Source organism: Miscanthus floridulus, chromosome 14, assembly GCF_019320115.1.
Source record: "Miscanthus floridulus cultivar M001 chromosome 14, ASM1932011v1, whole genome shotgun sequence".
Classification (NCBI taxonomy): Eukaryota; Viridiplantae; Streptophyta; class Magnoliopsida; order Poales; family Poaceae; genus Miscanthus; species Miscanthus floridulus.
The window spans coordinates 32,086,391-32,106,199 of record NC_089593.1 but is presented as its reverse complement, the minus strand read 5'-3'; the positions used below and the strand labels follow the sequence as shown (position 1 = coordinate 32,106,199).

Below are 19,809 nucleotides of genomic sequence, written 5' to 3'. Positions count from 1 at the left end.
CCCAACTAGAAGGCAACTACTGTCTGAGGATTACCAGTACCAAGTGCGTCAGGAATCAGCACTAGCCGAAGCATTTTCAAAGCTACAAGAGAGATTAGAATCTCAAGAGGCTGAAAGGGAAGCCAAAAGGGAAGAACATAGGCGTCAGATGGAACAAATGATGAAGGCAAGGGAGGCCGATAGAGAAGCTCTTAGGCAAGAGTTTATGGCAATGATGTAAGGAACACATGTACAAGCATCAATACAACAGGTAAAAGTCAGCTACAAACCATGCATCATTTTCGTAGTTTCAAACTCCACTCATGATTTTTCTGACCAAAATTAAAATGCAGGCTAACAAAGATGGGGGACAAAATGCAGAGGTTGTTGCTACAACAAACATGGATGAAGAAAATATAAATACAGAAAGTGAAGAAATATCACATCAGCATGTAGTTTGAGAACTGAAGAGTGTTTAATGTTGTCATGTGATAGTCCTTAGTATGAGGCATAATTTTCCCTCCATCTATTGATTTGTAGGAAAACCAAGATAGCATCCCACCACAAACACAACTCGAAGCTACAACAGCGGCAGGTACAAGTAATGGTCGCACAACTAGAAATAGTGCTGCGAATAAGACTCAAAATGGCCAAAACAAAGGAGGGGATACGATAGTTAGTTTTACTACTACTAAAGCACTGAGGGATGCTGCGGCTAAGAAACGAGCATTATCCAAAAGGAATCAACAACCTGGCAAAGCACAGGTGATTTTTGACTCCACTACCTGTGAATATTTCTGAATCAGATTTAGTTGGCTAGTTCCTGTTACTGTAAAGTGAAATGAAACTTAGCTGAATACTAAGTTTCTGTTTGATGAATATACCAATGTTAATGATTGTTTTAGGAGCAAGATAGAGTTTGAGTGGAGCGCACAACTGATGGACGGTCAATGTCAAGCCAACCTTTGCTAAAGTGCTACACATAGCTTATTACATTTTGAACTATTCAAAGTAGCTACTGTGCGTCAGATACCTTATATGTTTCAGTTATTGTGCGTGTGTTATCAACTAAGTTTGACATTGGATGTGGTTTCATTAATGAGTTGTACGAACAAAGCATATTTTGGATTAATGGATGTCTAAATGCTTCTTTCATCATATATTGTTCGGCATGCAATTATTGTTTAAAGCAAACAGAGCGTTGCAATATGGACTATCGACAAAAATAATTTGGCGTTGCAATATATGATATAGCAACAAACAAATGGTGTTGCAAAAAACATCATACCAACGGAATAGTGGCCGTTGCAATAGAGTCTCCAAACTGTAGCAACACAATAGTTAGCGTGGCAATAGAGGATCCAACAATAGCAACCAGTATTGATCATTGCAATAGAGAGGCAACCTCTAGCAACCGAACATTTACCGTGGCAATAGACGAAGGCACCTATAGCAACCACAATGTTTAGTGTTGCAAAAGAGAGGCTACCTCTAGCAACCAAATATTTATTGTGGCAATAGACGGTTCCACCTATAGCAACCAGTATTGATCGTTGCAATAGAGAGGCTACCTCTAGCAACCAAATATTTATCGTGGCAATAGACGGTTCCACCTATAGCAACCACTGAGATAGCGTGGTAATAGAGGGTCCATCTATTGCAATGCTATTGATGCGTGGCAATAAGGTCTATTGCAACACCCAATATCATTGCTAGTGCACCTATTGCCACGCTTTGGGTACGTGGCAATAGGTATTTCTGGCAACACCGGCTGTGCACCATGGTTGCCTATACTATGGGTTGCAACACTAGATGGTGTTGCAACAACACTCCTTGGTGTTGCAATAGGGGAAAACCTATTGCAACACCAAAATGAGTCGTTGGGCAAACCTTTTGCCACGGTTACTATGGCAATGCCTGCCAATGAAAAAAAAAGTGTTGCAATTTTGTCTATCGCAACCATTTTTGGTATATTGCAATGCTTTTAGGCCGTTGCATCAGGGGTAAAACCTTGTAGTGGTGCCTTGATGACTTGTATATAGTCTTGTTGGATTGCTCTTGACACTTGCACCCATTCTTCAAGATCATCTTCAACCTATGAATCTCTTTGTCTTTCTTCTCTAGCACAACAAGGTTAGTTGCATATGCATTTACATTAATTTTATAGCATCTTTTACAACCATTACTAGTGGAGGTATTAGAGTCTTTGGTTGCCTTAGGAGAAGTTGAAGTGTTAGCCCAAAGAGTACTATAGTTTAGCTCAAGATTTTGGTATTTTTCTTCCAAGCTTGTAAGGCTTTCTTGAGCTATACTCTTCTCATTCTTGAGGCTAGCTACTAGATCATTAACCGAGGAATGTTCCTTAGTCAATTTCCCAATTGAGTCATTGGCTAAAACAATTCAATAGTTAACTTTTCAACCTTCATCTTTTCCTCGGCGATTATGTCTCCTTGCTTCAAGTGCAAGGTTCAAGTGCATGGCTAACTTTTCAACCTTGCTTCAAGTGCAAGGTTCTTGTCTCTCTCTTGAGTGATTATGTCTCCTTGCATCTCCAAGCATCTATCCCTCTTCTCTAATTTCTTCATTAGCATTTTTATTTTAGTGTAGGCCTTTTTACCAAATTTCTTTATCATGGTTGCTTCAAGTTCTTCTATGTTCTCATCACAACTATCATACTCATCACTAGAGGGATCGGATGAGACATGTACCTTCTCCCCCTTAGCCATGAGGCAAGTTGGAGTGTAGTATTCATTGTTGATAAGGTTGGAGAAGAGCCTTGGTGATGAAGATAAGTTGGGAAAGAGTTTTGATGGTGAAGTTGAGTCGGGGAAGATCATGGTCGGTGACGAAGAGTGGTGGATGGCAATGTTTGTGGCTCCCTTCTTCTTTTTCTCATCATCACTTGAGTCACTCTCATTTGACTCCCAGTCTTCACCAAGATGAGCTTCACCTCTCTTCTTACCTTTGTTCTTCTTGTCTTCATCCTTGTCGTGCTTGTGCTTCTTCTTCTCACTAGGACAATCAGCTATGAAGGGACTGGTTTGACCACAACCATGGCAAAACATCTTCTTGTTCCTTCTCTTCCCATCACCGTAAGTCTTCCAGTTGCTCTTCTTCTTTATGAACTTTCTAAAGTTTCTAATGATGAGTGCAACTTCTTCATCGGACTCTTCTTCTTCACTTGAGGAATCATTCTTCACTTTCTTGTTCTTCTCTTGACTAGAAGATTTGCCTTCATGAGCTTGAGTTGCCTTTAGGGCTGCATTCTTGTTGTATCCCATTGCATTAGGATTTTGATTGTGAGCATTGATTGCATCTTCATCTAGACACTCATGATGCTTGAGCTTTAAAAGAACTTCTTGGGGTGTCATCTCATCATAATCGGGCCTTTCCATGATCACAAATGCTAGCATGTCGTTCTTGGCTCTATAGGTTCTCAACATATTTCTAGCAACCTTGTTGTCTTCCCATTCGGTGCTTCCAAGAGCTCTTATGCGGTTGACCAATGCCATAAGCCTATCAAACATGGATTGTGTTGTTTCATTTTGCAAGAACACACATCTTTGTAATTCACCATGAAGTAACTCAATGTTGCCTTTTCTCACACTCTTATCTCCTTCAAATGACACTTTCAAAGTATCATAAATCTGCTTTGCACTTTCCATTCCATTCACCTTTCTAAACTCATCCGGACCTAGGCTTGACACAAGCAATGCTATGGCTTGTGCATTTTGATGGAGATTGTGCACTTCTTCTGGAGTTATCTCTCTATCTTCATTGGTAGGAATCATCACACCAACATCTACAACTTCCCAAAGTCTGCCAATGTTGACGGAAGGAGTATGTAGAGGTAAACCTTTGATGAGTTGTCCATAGTCAAAGTTCACGTTTGAATATATTCCCTTTCCATGAGCATGCTCACCGGCTCCAACATCACTAGCGGCATCTTTGTTTGCTTCATTCTTGCCACTTGTTGGATCATTCTTGCCACTTATTACATCATCAACCTTCTAGCTTAATTCTTCCTTCATCTTGCTCATCTCATCTTGCATCTTCTTCATTTCATCTTGAAAAAACTTGACTTGAGCAGCCATCAACTCTTCAGCTATCTTCTTGGCCATCTCAGCGGCATCAGCTTGCATCTTCTCGGACTCTGACATTGTTTCTTCTCATGCGGTGAAGCGCTAAAAGAAGTCCTTGCTCTGATACCAATCGAAAGGATCTAAACAATGCCTAGAGGGAGTGAATAAGCGTATCTAAAGGATTCTACACAAAACTCAAAGTCACTTGTCAGCAACTGTCGAAAGTTCCGATAGTTTGGGTCGGAACTCCCGACGTCGTCAGAAGTTCTGGCGCAAACTGTCAGAAGTCCCGACGCCTACGGGAAATGTAGTACAAGTGCTAAAATGAATTTTGTGACTTCAATAACTTACAATCTCACTTCCTAGTGGTAAGGTAACATGTTGGGGTTGCTCCTTTCATGCCAAAAGGTAACCACTCCGTAGATCAAGTTAAAACCCTAAGAAAATCTTTGGGGAGGAAGAGACACACAAGAATAAAAGTGATAGCACAAGTCTCAACAACAATAAGCACAAGGGACACAAGGATTTATCCTGAGGTTTGTCAACCCCACAAAGGAGCTCCTACGTCCTCATTGTTGAGGTGACCATAAAGGTCGGAGTCTCTTTTAGCTCCTTGCCTCTCTCAAAGCAACCACAGAGGTCACTCGAGCTTTCCACAAAGAAATCGAGGGTAATACAAACTTTCCAAGGCTCTTCCATAAGATGGAAGCCCGTGGGCGATGCCTAGCCGGCTAGGGGCAAAGCCCCAAGAGTAATAGATGCAAATCCAACCAGCTTGATGAAGAAATCGAGTGCTCAAGCTTGCTAAAGTGATGCTCTCGCTCAATCCACTCTCCTTTCACTCAAAACCCTAGGAGAATCGAAGATTGGAGCAAACGGGAGAGGAGAGGGGAGTCTTGAATGATTGGGAGTTATTTTGACTGTGAGTAGGTTGCAATGAATGAGTGAGTCACGGTTAGAAGAGAGGAGAGAGCTATTTATACTCAAGGTAGAAATCTAACCGTTCAGATCTACGTCGGAAGTTACGACACAGATCTCGGGACTTCCGACCTATAAAGAAAACACTATTCATAACTAGGTCAAAGTCACTATGAGCAGGTCAACGTCGGAACTCCCAACGGACGTCGGCACTTCCAATGGTAGGGACTCCTGACGTATGTCGGGACTTCCGATGAGAGCGGTCAGCGAGCCAGCCAAGGTACAGATGTTGGGACTCCTGACCTGAGTCGGGACTTCCGACCATCGGGAGTTCCGACTCATGTCAAGACTTCCGACAGCCACAGTCACCGCACAGGCTAAGTGACTGGGCATCGGGACTTCCAACACCAAAAGTCTCAAAAAGATATTCTATGTGCTCATGAATTGCTAGAGTGTCTCTCTTCTGATTTTATTTTTATGCTTGAGCACTCTATCTTCCTCAGACCAACTAATTTTGCATCCCTCTTTATAGTGCGGTGGATCCTAAACTCAACAAAATATAAAATCTTTGGAGTGCGCTTTGAGTTCGTCCGCCTTTACAACTTTAAGAATTGAGCGATACCATTTTATCTTTATCAACTCTGAGTCTTTCATGGGACTAATAGCTGCGACATATCTTATTAAGATCACATTAGTCCCTAATTTGGATGTCATCAATATACCAAAACCCACATAGGGGGCAAATCCACTTTCACTTGTACTTCTTGCGCAACACTTGTTCTAGCCTTAATAGGCATAGTTGTGATTTTTTTGGTCAATAATTTAATATTATGACCCCTATGATCTAGCTTATGCTTATATTATCGTTATAAACACTGCTTATACATTTATGTATTCTGTCCATCCTTGTGCTCTAAAAGTTTATAGCCATGTGCTTGGATATCCAACCCGACGGCAACTGAGGTGATATTGTCGTGCTCTGTTTTTGTAACTTATATGTAAATTCTTATATACATAGCTGTAGGTGTGCTTTCAAAGGCATGACCATATCGCTTCATGTATTGTTTATGAGTGATATTTGGAGTATTTATGCTGCACGACTCATGTCTTCATTTAGAGGGTTCATGTTTAAAAGATTAATGAGTTAGTTTTGCTTATTAGACTTAAGAACAAATGTTCAAAGTGCATTCCTTATTGAACTTACTCTTGTTTGGAGTAACCCATATTTGTGTTAGGTTGTTCTTTAATTCTAGTTTGGTGCTTATTAATTTGGTTATCTTGCTTCCGTGTTATTTATGAACACAAAGGAGATATCAATTGATCCGTAGGAACACTTTGCCAATCCTATAGATAGTTTGGATTTGCTATTTTAGTATCAGATATACCATATAATGAAGTCTAAGCTGTTGTTAGACAGTCACACAGTGGCCAGAGGACACTGTAGTTGTCACGGAGCTTACTCCAGCTGGGATGCCCACTGAGAAGAAGGCCCAGATAAGAATGAGGAAGCTTGCTGGTTTGATTGCTAGACAAAGGATATCCTTGATCTTGCCTTCATTCAATGACCTAAGTGAAGAGGACAAGTGATCATTATTTGATGAGTGTGTCCAGCCTAGATTGGAGTTTCCATTTGCATTGAAGGATAGGGCGTTTAAGATGATGATGCAGATGGTAGCCAAAAGTTGGAGAACCCACAAAAGCGAGCTAGTACAATGTTTCGTCAGAAAAGGGTTGGATGCCATGGTGAAGCACCCATACATTCCGCGTCAAGATTGGGCAAAATTTGTGGAACTAAAGGAGAGCGAAGAAGCAAAGAAACAAGTGACAAATACAAGAAGCTTCAGGAGAGGAACAAGCATGACCACTGCCTGGGGACAGGAGGGTATGCTAGGATGGCCGAAAAGTGGGAGCAGGAGGATAGGGAATTAGCCGTCGCAGGCATAAGTAATCCTTGGAACAAATATCCTCCTGGTCGCCCTAGGAATTGGCTGCATGCACGGAGTACATTGGTTATTTCAGAAGATACTGCTGAGATTCGTTGGGCGACAGAAATAGCTAAAAGTGTCACTCGACAAATTTTAGAGAAGGAAGCAGAACTTCAAGCTTTAGGGCTCACTTTGGTCAGGGAAAGAGATGTGCTCACAGAAGTCTTGGACCAACCAGAACAGACAGGGCGCATGCGTGGTGTGTCTAGTTACTGTGGGTGGAAGTATTGGCCGGATTGCACCAGCATGTACAGAAAGAGGAAGCGTTCAAATGTGGATGTGGAAGCCATTAAAGAAGAAGTTATGAGCCAAGTGACACAAGAAGTTTCCACGTAGGTCACTAAGGATATCATGGACATGCTGCATGAACAAGGAGTGCCTTTGAGGTCACCTTCCAACACCCCTACCTCTATAGGTGGTCGGCAGAGCAGCTGTGCCTCAGTCTCAGATGCAGTCTGCAATGCTGCACAGTTGGACGAACTTGGTGGAATTCCAGATCCGAATGTTGTGGACCTTCTTATAGAGCCAACAGTGTGTACACTTGTAATCAACCCTGGAGGTAAAATGGAGGTAGTAGCAACAGGTCGTGTATTCCCAAAGCAAAATGAGCTATATTCACTTCCAGTACGGGATGGATATGTCGTTGTACATGTTGATTTTGTATATCCGGAACATGAGGGCATTGTGCTAAATCCGCCCCCAAGTGGTGAGATAACAATTCTTGGAGAGGCTCTATTCAAGAGGGTCCAGTGGAGTAGGTGTTGCATTGTGGTATCACCGAAGGTGCTCTCTTCTCAAAGATCACCAAGACCTCCACTGCCTGGCCATGGGTCAGACAAAAGCAATCTAAAGGACTTTTGTGACAGCTAGTGTTTCATCCTCACAAGATGGGACAGCAAAGAGTGCCACTATTGAAGACAAGTCAACTAAGTCCTCACGTGCTACAACGACACGTTCGTCAGCCCCTAGAAAAGCCAAGAGTGACACAGAACAGCAGGTGGGTGGCAAGCATAAGCAGCGGGAGGCGCAACCCACCAAGCCATCTAAGAGTGCCCATGTTGGAACTTTATGGATAAAGGCCAACCCTAAGTTCCAATTTGGACAGCTAATTCTATCAGCAACAGATGTTGAGAAGGCAGGACCTAGGTGTGTTGCTCTTCATGCCTACTACATGAAAGCATGTGCAGAGAATAGAATGGATGGGATAGTCGGTATGTTCAAGCGCCAGCATTTTGGGCGTGATTTAGAAACTGAGCCTTTCGTTGTGGGATTAGATGATTTGTTTGACCTCTTCACACTAGATGCATTGGATATGTCCATTCTTCACTGCTTGACACTGTAAGTACAATTTCTTATATTTTAGACTCATTCATTGTTGCGTAGGGATGCTCTTCATATATTTCCTTACTAAATTGCTTTTGTATGCTACTTTATTCCTAGATGCCTGATTGTAGAAGCTAGGGACACTTCTGTGCCGGTTGGCCTTCTTGATCCAAATCCATTGTCAATAGACAGCATGACCAGGGCTAGAGGTTTTAGCGTGTCATATCTAGAAAAAAGCCTAAAGAAACATGCCAAGAAAGACTATGTGATGTTTGCGCATAATTGTGGTGTGCACTGGATTGCTGTCATCATCATTCCCAAGTGGTAGAAGGTCTTGTACCTCGACTCCAATAGAGGCAGGAAGACAGATTTGAGTGGGTTGAAATCTGTGATAGATGAGTGAGTGTTTTCTAACCTACTATTGACACATGTGTTTCTTTGTTAATTATGTTATTCAAAGACAAAAAAATGTGACAACAACTCATGTCTGTGTAGGGCTTTTGGCAAATCCGTACCCAAAGCGAAGAACAGGCAGAAAAATGTTAAGTTGACCCATGCCACCAAATTTGCAGTAAGTAGTGCTTCACTTCCAAATGTGATCGAATTTGTGTTTCAATTCCCAAGCTTACCATGTGTGGACAACACTTGTGGGTTCTATATGGCCCACAACTTGATGCTTGTGATGGGGCAGACCAAATTGGATTCTCCTGAGGTACGACAGATATATATTTACTTATTAGTTGTTGTTTGACGTTGATTGTGACACTAAGATCCTCCAATGTTGAAAACTCCAAGGCTCAGCATCCCTGTCTTTTGGATGGTACTATACATTTATCTAGGAGGAAGTGTAGCCACCTTATGCTATTGTTTAACCACTGTCAGCTAGGATGTGTATGTGTGTTTATGTAGCTAAGTAGGTAACATGCATCCAAATAGGTAAGTAACACATAGGAAATATTTTTGAGAGGAACCTAAGTCAACTGAACAACTTGGATGAGCCTAAACTAAAGTAAGGAGACTAAACTTCAGGGTGTCCCAAAGGGTGACCAAAGTGATAGTCTAATGAGATTTTATTGGACGGATGGAAGACAGAGGACAAGAGGGAATTAATATCTAGTCTCTCACTTCGATGTCCTTTTTTTATTGTTACTGGAGCTTAAGTCACTAGCAATTTCTTTCATTCCGTTGAGGACGCCATAACAATCTCTAAGTTGATGTTTGTTGCTGATGTTTACTGCTGCTGCTGCTGGAATAGCCTTGTGCACAGTTAATGTGCTGCTGCTATCATCGCTGCATATATATTAGTCTTAATATATAGTTATGTGCTAGATAAATAGCCTTTTCCATAATATTTAGATGTATGTTTCAATGCACATAAACTAATTATGGAGCATCATCTTATGGCTACATTACAGGAATTTGAAGTGCTAACCACTCGAATCAACTTAGAGGACATTAGAGAGAAGATTGCCATGTTCATTGTGTCGCAGATCTTCGACCAAAAAGGCGAGTTTCATAAAGCAGTTGTTTAGATGCATTGGAATCATATGCACAGGACTTTGTATGGGTGTGGGAGCTTATCTGTTTGGTTTGAGCTATTGTGAATCTGTTTAATTTGTTTGTGTGATGAACACATCAATAACAATTTTTGTTCTTATTAAGTGAACAATTTTGAAATGTGATGTCATTTTTGTGATATCTGCATGTCTGGTTTATATGTATATATTAATTGTGATATCAGTGGTCTGCTTTGGGTAGACCTGTGTAGTTGCAGACACGTCTGTGGTAAATAAATACTACAGACCTGCGCTAAGTATACACGTCTATAGTATTCTTCGTAATGCAGACAAATGTAACGAATGAGCGTCTGTAGTATTCTGAAACTCTGCAAACGCATTGCGAGAACGAGTGTATGTAGTATTCTGAAAGTTCACAGACACGTTTTAAGAAGGCACGTCTGTAGTTTTCTGAAAGTCTATAGACGGCTTGTTACAACACGCGTCTGTAGTATTCTTAAACTCTTCAGACACGTTGTGACATAGCGCGTCTGTAGTATTTATTGTACTACAGTCGCTCAGACACATAGCGTGTCTGTAGCATTTGAAAACCTACATACGCTTTTCGGTAACAAACGTCGGAATTGACTTTTATTACAGACGCGTGTTCAGTTTACTTCAGACGCGCGTTTGCATTCACTCAGACGCCTGTACATAAGACGCGTCTGCATTAGTACATTGCGCGTCTGTAATAAGATCTTATTACAGACGTCTTATTACGAACGAGCTTTTTTGCATCTGTACTGTCTCTTAACGCGCGTCTGTGATGTGGTTTTTTACATAGTGGTACTCCGATCAAACCGTTTTGCCATGGGGTTTCTGCGCCGCCGCCACCATGGCTTCATGCCGGCCTCTGCCGCCGCTAGGTTTTGCCCGTCGCTAGGTTTTGCCGTATCTAAGTTTGGCCGCTATGTTTGCCGTGGATGGCTGCCGGCGCGCGGTCGCGCGGTGCTATCCTGGTGCCTGCGTTAGCTGCTGATGGTGTCGCGCGGTGCTATCCTGGCCGCTATGTTTGATCGGTGCTATCCTGGTGCCTGCGGTACCTGCTGATGGCCGGGAGATCGATCGAGATAGAGCATAGCTGCAGCTAGCGTGTAGCAGCAGCTAGTAGCCAGCCATGCTGTTGGCCTACGTCCTCATCTTCCTCCTCTACCTGTCCTATTTTCATTAGCAAGCATTTTTATCTTGTGATTATGTGTACATGTGTTCGATCTGTGGCCGGCTGCATGGCACTGTAGTGCATGGCACTGTGCCTGCTTGGCTTGTCTGAAATCAGCAAGCATTTTTATCTATATTCTGTGTTCTGTGTTGATGGCTTTGCAATCAGCAGTCATGTCAAAATTCAGCTACTGTTCCTAATCCTGATTGCTACCTGCGGTTGCCGCTGATGCCTACTCCCTCGGTTCCATTGAGTTTGTCGTTTGAAAACCGTGCCCCCCTCACAATCCCGGTTCTCGAGCGACAAACTCAATGGGACGGAGGGAGTACCTGCTAATGCCTACCTGCTGCTGCCGCCTGATGCCTCTTTTGACATGAATGCTGATTGCCTGCATTGCATATGTGTTCGTATATACAAAAGGAGGACCAATTTTTTAGAAGTCAAATATTAGGAACTATTGAAGATGACCTTTTTTTTCTCCTAAAACCTTTTTAAGAGTTGAGAAACATGAACTTTTTAGGAGGAATATTTAGAGAACTGTTGGAGATGCTCTCACATGGGGGTGTCACATCGAGTGTTCAGATAGTAATAAAAAAACAAATTACAGGAGTGATCCGCGAGACGAATTTATTAAACCTAATTAATCCGTCATTAGCAAATGTTTACTGTAGCACCACATTGTCAAATTATGGACTAATTAAGCTTAAAAATTCATCTCGTAAATTAGTCTCAATCTGTGCATTTAATTTCGTAATTAGTCTATATTTAATACTTCATATATGTATCAAACATTCGATGTGACAGGGCTAAACTTTTGCTTGAGGAAAACAAACACAGCCAGGCAAGCCATACTTGCGTTGTTGCCTTGGCACAACGGCTGGCACCGCTAGACTACGGGAATCAGTGGCTTTGCCGAGTGCCAGAGGCACTCGGCAAAGCCCAATTTGCATTCGGCAAAGGCTTTGCCGAGTGCTGCACTCGGCAAAGAACACTCGGGAAATAACCCGTCGGCAAAGGCGTCTTTGCCGAGTGTCTTTTGTCGGGCACTCGGCAAAGCCTTTGCCGAGTGCCAACACTCGGCAAAGTTGAAACCGAAAAAAACCCGAAAAAAATGGGAATTTTTACCCAAAAAAATGGAAATTTTTTTTTATCGATGGAGGCCCCCACCGGCCATCGCCCACCCATCTCCGACATTTTTCGCGTGAATTAAATGGCTACGCGGCCGACGCGATTCGAACCTGAGACCTCCCGCTGTGCACGTACCTCCTCTACCACTACACCACTCTCACTTGTGTCTGGATTCCGCTTTAGTTCCCAATATATTATACTAAACCGAGTGTAAATTGCATGTTTGAGGCCCTAAACGAATTCAAATAAAAAAGTTGTAAACTACAAAGTTTCATAACTTTTCGAGATCTACACTTTTGGTTTAGGAGGTTTTTCCATCCGAGGTCGTTTACAAAATTTGAATTTTGAAATTTTGAAATTCAAATGTAGTTTTGCATGACAAGATGTTTTCAAATCAAAAAGTTGTCAACTATAATGTTTCATAACTTTTCGAGATCTACAGAGTTTATTTTGGTTGTTTTTTCATCCGAGGTCGTTTGAAAAGTTCGAATTTTAAAATTTTGAAATTCAAATGCAGTTTTGCATGACAAGATGTTTTCAAATCAAAAAGTTGCCAACTACAATGTTTCATAACTTTTCGATATCTACAGAGTTTATTTTGGTTGTTTTCCCATCCGAGGTCGTTTACAAAATTTGAATTTTAAATTTTTGAAATTCAAACGCAGTTTTGCATGACAAGATTTATTTCAAATCAAAAAGTTGTCAATTACAAAGTTTCATAACTTTTCGAGATCTACAAAGTTTATTTTGGTTGTTTGGTCATCTGTTCATCCGACATGGTCGTTCTAACATTGTTCACAAATCTTATATATCTCTCTTGTAGTTTCATAAACTACAAGAGAGATATGTTAGATTTGTGAACAAATTTACTTTCACTTTGTCATATGAAGAAAAGACCAAAACAAACATTGTACATCTTGATGAGTTATACAACTTTGTAGTTGAAAACTTTTTTATTTGAATTAATTTACTGCTTCAAAATATGCTTTGAAATTTTCTTTGCTGAGTGTCAAAAAAATAACACTCGGCAAAGAAGCTCTTTGCCGAGTGTAAAAAAAAACACTCGGCAAAGAAGTTTTTTTTGCCAAGTGTAAATTGCATGTTTGAGGCCCTAAACGAATTCAAATAAAAAAGTTGTAAACTACAAAGTTTCATAACTTTTCGAGATCTACACTTTTAGTTTAGGAAGTTTTCCCATCCGAGGTCGTTTACAAAATTTGAATTTTAAAATTTTGAAATTCAAACGCAGTTTTGCATGACAAGATGATTTCAAATCAAAAAGTTGTCAATTACAAAGTTTCATAACTTTTCGAGATCTACAAAGTTTATTTTGGTTGTTTGGTCATCTGTTCATCCGACATGGTCGTTCTAACATTGTTCACAAATCTTATATATCTCTCTTGTAGTTTCATAAACTACAAGAGAGATATGTTAGATTTGTGAACAAATTTACTTTCACTTTGTCATATGAAGAAAAGACCAAAACAAACATTGTACATCTTGATGAGTTATACAACTTTGTAGTTGAAAACTTTTTCATTTGAATTAATTTACTGCTTCAAAATATGCTTTGAAATTTTCTTTGCCGAGTGTAAAAAAAATAACACTCGGCAAAGAAGCTCTTTGCCGAGTGTCAAAAAAAAAACTCTCGGCAAAGAGGCTCTTCGCCGAGTGTTAAAAAAAACACTCGGCAAAGAGCCTCTTTGCCGAGTGTCAAAAAAAACACTCGACAAAGACGGCTTTGCCGAGTGCCCGAAAAACAACACTCGGCAAACCACCTGGCACTCGGCAAAGAGTCGGTCTCCGGTAGTTAGCTAGTCGTACCTGTTGTCCCCGTGCCATGTAGTGTTGTACTATCCTTTTGACCATTTGTTAATTTTGAGCTCAATTATATCCAAACTTGAAAACAACCAAAGTTGTGGAACCGGAGTACAATTTATATTCTTTTAATCCCGAAGAATTTATAACACTTGATGCATGGTGAAGAGAGGCTAAAGATCACCAAACACTTGATACTAGTACATTTGTTCTTTGATCAGCTGATTCCATAAATCATCTCAAATGATCCGATGAGATCTCAACGTGTCAGCATCTAGTAAGGCTGGACGAGCCAGGTTCAGATAGCTCAGCCTGGCAGCACTGCTCCATGGCAACGCTAACGCCAACGTCGTCGGCCAAGAACTCACTCCACAGCCACTGCTGCCCGCCCAACCCCTCTGCCGTCGTCGCTGCCGCCGCGCGGACCGACGACGATGACGGCCGCACATTGTCGGGCATGGTCGTCGTCATCGGGTTGCCGGAGCTGCAGCAGGGAACGCTGCTGCTCCCATTGCCGCTGCTGTTGCTTGGGCTGGGGCTGACGCCGTCACTGCCGGGGACGTGGTGGCTCAGGCTCTCGACGTCGCCCACGCGGACGCCGGTGATGAGGAAGCGCCGGTGTGACGAGACGTGGACGCCCGCGGCGTGGACGGCGACGTCGCAGGGCCGGCACAGCAGGGCGCGGTCCTCCAGGCAGAAGAAGTAGCCCGTCTTCTCCTGGCAGCACCAACATCAGGCAGAAGAATTCGTGACCTTTTTTTTTTACCGCGCGCAAATTTATCTACGGTGACTCGGTGTTTAATTATTCAGAATCATAATAATACTAGTAACATTGGTTGCGGGACCGCTAATATTGCGTATTTATAACATGTCAGTGGTAATAGGCCGTTGTGCATCACCAATTAAACGATCGTAGCAAGTAGCGTGACAAGATCACGTGCAAAGATATCCCATCAGATACGGAGTACGTACGGGTTGTGATATCATCGCTGTATGTACTTCTCATGCGCTGCAGCTTTCAGGACACTGGAGCACATTGGATGAGAGAGGCAACAACAAACAACCAGCAGGCAAACCTTTCTTTCATGTAACTAACAAGAAATTTTTATGAAGAAATGGGTATCCTCATCAGCTGAAAATCGGCTCGACTAACAAAAGAAAACTCCATACTTGTACCCTTTCTGTTCCAAAATAATGTTGGGTATGATGTTTTTTTTTAGTTTTATATCATACGTCAATCATCTTTAATTTTGAACAAATTCATAGAAGTGTTCATCAACACATCTACACCATTAAATTAGTTTAAGAAAATCTAGAATAAAATATATTTTGATGGTAAATTATGTGGCATTATAATTATATATGTTAACATAGTTTTTATAGTTTAATTAAATTAGGAAAAGTTTGACTAATTAGGACAAAACTTAAAACACCTTAATTTTTTAAGTAAAAATTACTTTTTTTCCTTTGATGAAGTAAATTTTACATGGGACTGCTCCATGCATGCTGCTATACAAGGCCAGTGCAACCTGGCCTTTTGCTGCCGCTAATTGATCGCCTGAAACCTCATTCGGCCGAGCGCCTATACAAGCTACAACGCCGGCCGACGGCAGTTAGCTGGAATTAGGATACTACGTAACACGACGTATATACCTGGCAGATGTCACAGGCGGGGTGACCGCCGTCGACGATGGAACTGGGCGAGGGATGAGCGGTGGACGACGGGAGCAGCGCGATGCGGTGGTGCCTGCCGGCGAGCTTGTTGGCGGAGTGGACGGCGGCGTCGCAGCTGCGGCAGAGCGCGGCCTCGTCGGCGCAGCACAGCACCGCCGCCTCCGCGCGCTCGCACGCGTCGCACCCGATCTTCATGCGAGAGAGAGAGATGGAGGAGGAAGTTGCTGGAGAAACAAAGGAGGGTACTGCTCGATCGTTTTTTGGTGGAAGTAATAAAAGCCCGTCTTAAAATATCTCGATGTGTGCCCGGCACTCTCTGGTACTCTCGCCGCTGCTCCCGTGGTGCGTGCGGTTTCTACGCGCGTGCATGTATGTAGGTCCACTTCTTAATTTTCGTGTTCACCACGGCACGAGTTGTCTCAAAACCATTTGTGCTTTTTATCAATTTGATCTGATGATGCATAACTTCGATGATAAATTTTGATCTTGCTACATTGTAAAGGCTGAATACCTACTAGAGTCCTTCAAAGCACACATCATTAACACCACCCCCCCCCCCCCCCCCCCCAAACCTCTCTTGTGATCCGTTCTTAACAATGAATCATCGAAAGAAGAAAAAATCATGGTTAACCTTCATAATATTGGACCAAAAGATGAGTCACATGATTTCTACTAAACTTAAATTAAAGATTTAGATGAAAGATATTTTTGCTAGCAATGATTAATTGCCAGAGCATCTCCAAGAACTATACCTTGTGCACTAGTGAGCCGTCCTCACTGTTAAATGCCCTTGTGCACACTCTAGAAACATATGCGGAATATGTGATGTCTATATTTAGAAATCCAATTAAAGAGGCTGCAGGGTATTTTTTATCAAAATGTATATTCCTATCAATTAGAAAGGATTTAAAAAGGCCCTTGGAGTTGCTCGTAAATGCCATCAGATGTGAGGAGTCTAAAAAGCCATTTACTCAATAAGGCAATGATCATGGTGCAAGATATATCTTTTTCTTATGTTCATCTGCTTGCCGGTACAATTTAGACTCAAAATAATCCAGTTTTTTAGGAATCCCTTGGGTATGGAAAAAATAAATCATATACCAATCCATGTGCATATAATATAACTCTCATGTTAATTAATTTTCAGCATAAATCCAGTGTGCAGACCGGCTCTCAATATGAAGGCATGCACATGCATGGTCCTATATTATATCTTTCTCTTAGATCTTCCCAAAGTGACAAAAAAAAACGACCCGTCTAAAAATGAATAATGGCATTCAACGATCAACAATGGCCAAATATGATGAACAAATCTTCTGGAAATCAAGTACTCCCTCTGTCTTGTAATACGGTGTATTCAAGGAATTTTTAAGACAAATTAAGAGAGAACATAAAAGACGAATGTATCCTCATTTTATTTCATAATCAGATACTATCATCAACGTGATTAATGATAATTGATTGATAAATAAAAAATATTTAATGCAAAACTAGGTTTTGCCCCCTAGAATGCCTTATATTTGACGATAAATTTTGAATGCTAAAATGCACTATGTTACAGAACGGAGGGTGTATATGTCATACAGATAATCCTGACCGAATATATGACAAATAAATTGCCAAAGCTATCTAGATACGGAATTATATGGACCAATCCATGTGAACACCATCCAATCCAACGAACAACTTGCTCGGACAAGTAAACGATCGAGTGGTCACTAAGTTCCCAGCAGGTTCTCGATCACCTAGCTATCCACGAGAGTCCTCCTCCACTAGATATCCATATATATGTGCAGTACTTGTTTGTTGTTTTATTTGCTCTGGATACGTACTTACGCAGTTCTAGTAGTATTCGTGTTCACACGATGGAAAAGAACAAACGGGAATCGACATATATATTGATCCGGTCATATCTCGACTAGAAAATGACATATATCACTGCTACAGCAATTTTTACCGAGGTGGGCAAAAACGATTAATTGAGGCGGGCATCACAACCACCTCGGCACAAAGGTCATGGTAAATGGGGTATTTTCCGAGGCGGTTGGATGCCCGACTTGGTAAATCGATTAAAAAACAAAAAAAATAAGGAAACCCCATGGATAAGCCCGTCGAGCCCATCCACAAGCCACCGCAGCTGCTCGCCGATGGCAGCATCCTCGCCTGACAGCCGGGATCCGGCCGCCCGACGTTGGATCTGGGAGGAGCCGCCGCCGTGGAGCCCGCCGCCGCCACGTTCCTCGCTGTGGAGCCCACCGCCGGAGGGCTCCTAACTGCCAGATCCACGGATCCGCCGCCAGCGAGCTCCACCCCACCGGATCCGCCGTTGGAGGCCACCTCTCCGCCGGATCCGTGTCGTGGTGGCTCCATCCCGCCAGATCCACGACGCCACTCGCCGGTGGAGCCATGGAGGGAGGAGAGGAGGGCGGATCCGCGCCGCCACCCGCTGCTGCTGCTCCGCCGGACAGGATCGGCGCCACCACCCGCCACGCGTTGTTGCTGCTGCTCTGCACCTCCAGGAGGGGCCGAGCCACCCTGCGCCACAGCCGGGAGGGGCCCGCGCCATGGCCGCCCTCGCACGCCGCCCCGCGCGGCCAAGAGGGGTCGCGTCGTGGCCACTGAGGGAGAGGGAGAGCTAGAGAGAGAGGGAGAGGGAGAGAGATGTTCGGCACTCGGGTGTTGAGTGGGGGAGAGGGAGGGTGGTGAAGGACCGCTCGGTGAGGGAGAGCGGCGCTCGATGGGTGATGAGTGAGGGGAAGTGACTGAGTGAAACCCTAGGTCACCGTATATATACTCAAGGGTGATATCGGGCTGGTTTGGGCTTTTTCTGATTGCTAGAGGGCTTGGCCACTATTAACCGAGGAGGGCCTTATAAGAGGTCCGCCTCCAAAAATGGGGGTATTTTTGGAGGGCCCGCCTCGGTTAATAGATTTTAGGACCACCTCGGTTAATAAAAAATAACCGCCTCGGTTAATTCAAGCAGGCGGTTTAAAAGCCTGCCCGCCTCTGAGACCTATTTACAAGCGTTGAGTAAAAGATTTTGTGTAGTAGTGTATAGCTGAAGTCATTTCAATAAATCAGTGTTAGGGGAGAAAAATCGTGGGGGATACTATTTCGTCTCTCATCACTAGCACGAGGTGAATGGTGACTGAACTAGTTTCCTTACGACTATGCAGTTGTCGTTGTTTTTTACCTACAACTAGTCATTTGTGTATCATAGCAGTGGGTCAAACGGATAGCAAACGAGATACAGATTTATACTGGTTCAGGTATGAGGTGTCCTATCTCCATATCATCTTTTATTGCTTGAGCGTTGTGTGTTTGGGGTAAGTTGCAAATAGGGGATCACAACGGTGTATCTATGGGTGGAGCATGCGCTAGAATGATCTTAAGATCTGAGTTGGGATGACCGATCAGGGTACTATCCCTATCTCCTCCTTACATAGCCTAGGGGTAGGGTTATAAATAGAGTCCTAATTAGTTTACATGTTATTTAGTTTCTAATATATCTTGTTTTGCCTTGTCCACCAAGTAGATGAGGTAGCAAAACTAGTTTGGGCCTCTCGAGTAGTCGGATCATCCAACCCTGTGTCTAGGTTGGTTGTTTTCCCATGTGACAAGGGTACCCCGGGCCCAATATATAGAACAGTTATATATTAAGAACAAAAGTAGAGTTTAAATATAAGAAATTTCAAGAAACAAAGGAGAGAAAGAAAATAAGCGCCAAACAAAAAGTTACAAGAGATTTTGGATCTATAAGTTAAAAGTTGTTGAAATTGTGACTTGGCCCTAAAGGATAGTAGCGAGATTTCCTTAGTGAAATTCATCTTGCAGTCATGAAGATTCATTTGAACTCCTTTGAAAATTATGTCATTTCTAGTGGTCCAAATTGTCCAACATAGAAGAATGATTCCATTCATAAAGAAATGTGATTGAATATTATCACTGAAGGAGGTAAAGATTTTTGGGAAACTGACATGTGTAGGAATGTTAACATTCAAAAGGCTCTAGAAAGATCTTGCAAAATGGTAGCTTAGAAACAGGTGCTCTAAGGTTTCCTCTACTACCAGGTGACAAAGGACACATTCATAAGATTCGAAGCATTTGTTTCTGTGGGGGTATTAACCCCTATACCCTTACGGCTAGGCTTGGGCCGGCCCGCACCAGGGGGTTTGGCCCACTAGAAG

The 19,809-nt window shown here is 42.5% G+C and overlaps 2 protein-coding genes and 1 pseudogene across 2 annotated transcripts; 1 reads left to right on the top strand and 2 right to left on the bottom strand.

The window, feature by feature from the left end:
* Positions 1–5: 5 nt before the first annotated feature.
* Positions 6–3,644, bottom strand: LOC136503308 (uncharacterized). The gene is made up of 2 exons (XM_066498432.1): positions 2,688–3,644; positions 6–110 (listed from the first exon to the last, which is right to left on the bottom strand). Exons 1-2 carry the CDS (start codon positions 3,642–3,644, stop codon positions 6–8), a joined length of 1,062 nt encoding a protein of 353 aa, XP_066354529.1.
* A 1,573-nt stretch (positions 3,645–5,217) lies between these two features.
* On the top strand, positions 5,218–8,690 carry LOC136503306 (uncharacterized; annotated as a pseudogene).
* A 5,317-nt stretch (positions 8,691–14,007) lies between these two features.
* LOC136505327 (B-box zinc finger protein 21-like) lies at positions 14,008–15,937 on the bottom strand. The gene is made up of 2 exons (XM_066500479.1): positions 15,602–15,937; positions 14,008–14,665 (listed from the first exon to the last, which is right to left on the bottom strand). The coding sequence occupies exons 1-2, from the start codon at positions 15,815–15,817 to the stop codon at positions 14,216–14,218; spliced, it is 666 nt and encodes a 221-aa protein (XP_066356576.1). The 5' UTR covers positions 15,818–15,937; the 3' UTR covers positions 14,008–14,215.
* Positions 15,938–19,809: the final 3,872 nt, after the last annotated feature.